General features: G+C 48.4%; 1 protein-coding gene across 1 annotated transcript; it reads left to right on the top strand.

Moving 5' to 3' along the window:
* The first annotated feature begins 527 nt into the window (after window positions 1–527).
* LOC127384215 (uncharacterized) lies at window positions 528–2,099 on the top strand. Its single transcript, XM_051618299.1, has one exon. It carries the CDS (start codon window positions 528–530, stop codon window positions 2,097–2,099), a length of 1,572 nt encoding a protein of 523 aa, XP_051474259.1.
* Window positions 2,100–3,525: the final 1,426 nt, after the last annotated feature.

The raw sequence follows: 3,525 nt of genomic DNA, 5'->3' as shown, positions 1-3,525 counted from the left end.
TGCCACGTATCCGAATACCGGATCGTGACATTAATTGGCGTCACGGACAGGATACCAATGGTGAAAGTGTCACAAGTTTTTTTGTATGCCTCGGTGTCCGTAGGGGAAAAGCCTACGGGGGGCTTTTGTGGTTGACCTCTTAGGATTCAGAACTGTAGCTTTCTCTTGCTCGGAGAGGAGAGAAGCTAGGGGCCCCCGTTCCTTGTGGTTGGAGGTTTTTCGGCGGAAGGGTGGGTCGGCGTCTCCGCCTCTTGGAGAGGTGCCTTAGGGCCGTTGGAGACGATTACCTATTCGCCTAGCAAGCGGATAGGCTTGGGGGATAGGACGATTTCCTGTCTCTTTTGTATTTTTGTTGTTGTTGTTGTTCTTGGAGTTCTGATCCGTTGATAAGAGGGCTGAGTTTGTAATTGTGAATTAAGAAGTTAAGCGTGTGTATCCTCTCAGGGAGTGTTGTCAGTGGCCGTCGTGAAATCTAAGTTCTTGCCCTTCCTGAGACGTTTGGCCCTGATTTTGTGAGTTAAGTAATAATGGAAAAGGAAATTCATACGGGGGAATCCTCCCCTAGTGTTGATCCCGAGACATTGTTTAAGATTTTGGAAACTTGTAATGCCCGTCCGTCAGTCTCGGGACAGGACTGGGCTAAAGAAAATTGGCATAATTTACAGAGTGTGGCAGATCGTATCTCTGCATTACAAAAGGAGGCCAAGCGGCGATTCAGGAAAGGCAAAGGCATAGTCTGTGCGGTACTAGGAGCTTGCCTGGTGTCGGCGGCGCAGCACCGAGCTGACTGCCAGACCAAGAAAGGAAAAGTTATCGCATCTCTGCAAACATTAGTCGAGTCGTTACAGGACCAAATTGCTGGCCTTAAAAGAGAGAATGTTGAGCTCCGGGAGAAATTAGAGAGTGAAAAGGCTCACTCGGATTCTTTGAAGTACGCTCTGTGGGAAGAGCGTACCTCTCGGTCTGAGCAAGGGGCAGAAGTGCAGATGAATGAATTGGAAGAAAAGCGTGACTATATTAGGAGAGTGAGTCCCATTTATCCTCAAAAAGAGTTGCGGGAAGCTAAAGCCCGATCAGATAAAATTCCACAGTTACGCCCCCTGATTAAAAGGGAATACTATTATGAGGACCCGGATGATGAACAACCTTCCTCGGTAACTAAGGAGGTCCCATATTCAGCCACCGAGCTGGCAAAGCTAAAGAAAGAATTCGCACGTAACGCCAAAGAGTCAGAAACGGAGTATGTGTGGCGAGTCTCTTTGTCCGGGGGTGACCAAATTTTATTAACTGAAAAAGAGGCTGAAGGATACTGGGGACCCGGTGTCTTTTTAACTACTGGCGACCAGAGGGCCCCGTGGTCACTCACACAACGCGCCGCTTATTGGGCTAGTGGATTAGATCCCCTAGAGAGGGGGGACCCATTGGCTATTGTTGGAACCATGGAACAAATATTAGAGAGTGTACAGAAAGCAGCCTGTTTGCAAATGATGCACAACGGGCAGCTGAATCCTTATCAGGAGTCCCCAATGTTATTGACAGTGGATCCGGAAAGGATGACCCCATTAATTCGTGGGCTCCCTGAATCCCTTAGACCTGTTGGGATTCAACTGCAAGGACAAATTAAAGCTACCAGCCCACTTGCGCGACTGGAAGAGATCGTAACTCAAGATCATAACACCCAAAAGTCAAAAACATGGACCTGGGGAGAGATTGCACAGGAGCTGATTAATTATGGCCGGAAATATGGGCCAATTAATCCCTCTCCTCATCGGTCAGAAACTAAAGCAGTCCGATGGGCAAGTCCGTCCCCTCGTGACAGACCCCCAGGAAAAGGATTTAGACGTCCCCCACCTAACCTTATTGCCCCGACGGCAAGGAGAGACCTTTGGCATCTTGGTTGGCAAAAGGGGATTCCGCGTGAATTAATGGATGGAACCCCCACAGATGTGTTGAGAAAAATGGTGACTGCTTGGCCAGATAAACCGCCCGTTTCCGCGGTGTGTGAGAAATCTGCCTGTGAAGAAACAATAGCCAGTGCCCCCCCACTCATAGATTTGAAGGACCCCATTCTGACTATGAAAGCCGAACAGGGAAACTAGATGCCTCGCTCCCCGTAGGTGGGAGGGGAGACGGAGGCTGGATGTATATTAGACAACTCACCAGGAATATTGACGGAGATGTGTTGATAACAACTACTGTAGGCCCTCGTAAAGTGCCCATTACCTTTTTAGTAGACACTGGAGCTCAAATCTCTGCTCTTACAGAAAGGGACGCAAAAAGTTGCGGTGTAGAACCTTCCAAGAAACCCCTGCGAATAATGGGTGCCGTGGGCGCCGCACAAATCGTAGTCTCCGCGTTTGTTAAAATCCTATTGCCAGGAGAGGATGATTTCATTTCTGTGAGAATGGCGATTGGTGAATTTCCCTTCAGTTTGTTGGGCATTGACGTTTTGCAGGGGCGAACATGGACCGACGACCAGGGGAAACAGTGGGCGTTTGGTATCTCTAACATGCAGGTTCGCCTGTTACAAACCGCGCCGCCCCTTCCCCCATCCAAAATAACTAACGTTAAGCCATATGCATTGCCCCTGGGTGCCAGAGCAGGAATCACTCCGGTGATTGAAGATCTAAAGCAAAAAGGGGTGGTCGTCCCCTGCCATTCCCCTTTTAACTCCCCGGTCTGGCCAGTAAAGAAACCAAACGGGAATGGAGGCTCACAATAGATTATCGCAGGTTAAATGCCAACACAGCTCCTTTAACTGCTGCCGTGCCAAACATTGCTGAACTCATTGCTCTGATACAAGAGCAGGCACACCCTATCATGGCTACTATCGATGTCAAAGATATGTTTTTCATGGTCCCTTTGCAGGTAGAAGACAGAGATCAATTTGCTTTTATATGGGAAGGACAACAATATACCTTCACACGCCTTCCCCAAGGGTACAAACACTCTCCCACTTTAGCACATCATGCTCTAGCACAGGAACTCGAGCTGATTCCCAGAGAGGACGGGGTGAAAGTATATCAATATATTGATGATGTGCTAATTGCTGGAGATCAAGTGGAAGCTGTGCAAACCACCCAGGAGCGCATAATCTCTCACTTGGAAAATATAGGTTTGCAAATTCCAGCAGAAAAGGTACAGCTGCCCTCTCAGGAAGTAAAGTTTTTGGGCATCTGGTGGAGAGGAGGTAAAACTTGTATTCCCCCAGAAACCCTGGCTACTCTGGAGCAGGTCACAAAACCAGAATCGAAAAAGGAGCTACAACATGTTTTGGGGTTACTGGTGTTTTGGCGAAAGCACATACCCGATTTTTCTATCATAGCAAGACCCCTATATGATTTACTGCGGAAGAGGGCACAGTGGCAATGGACTGAAGTACATGATGAAGCTCTAAAACTGTTAATTTTTGAAGCTACGGCACACCAAGCCCTGGGCCCAATTCACCCTTCCGACCCAGTTCACATAGAGTGGGGCTTTGCATTAAGTGGCATGTCTGTGCACTTGTGGCAAAAAGGGCCACAA

The sequence above is a fragment of the Apus apus genome, chromosome 4 (assembly GCF_020740795.1).
Source record: "Apus apus isolate bApuApu2 chromosome 4, bApuApu2.pri.cur, whole genome shotgun sequence".
Taxonomy (NCBI): domain Eukaryota; kingdom Metazoa; phylum Chordata; class Aves; order Apodiformes; family Apodidae; genus Apus; species Apus apus.
Note: the sequence above shows the minus strand (reverse complement) of the source record. Positions and strands in the feature narration are given on the sequence as shown.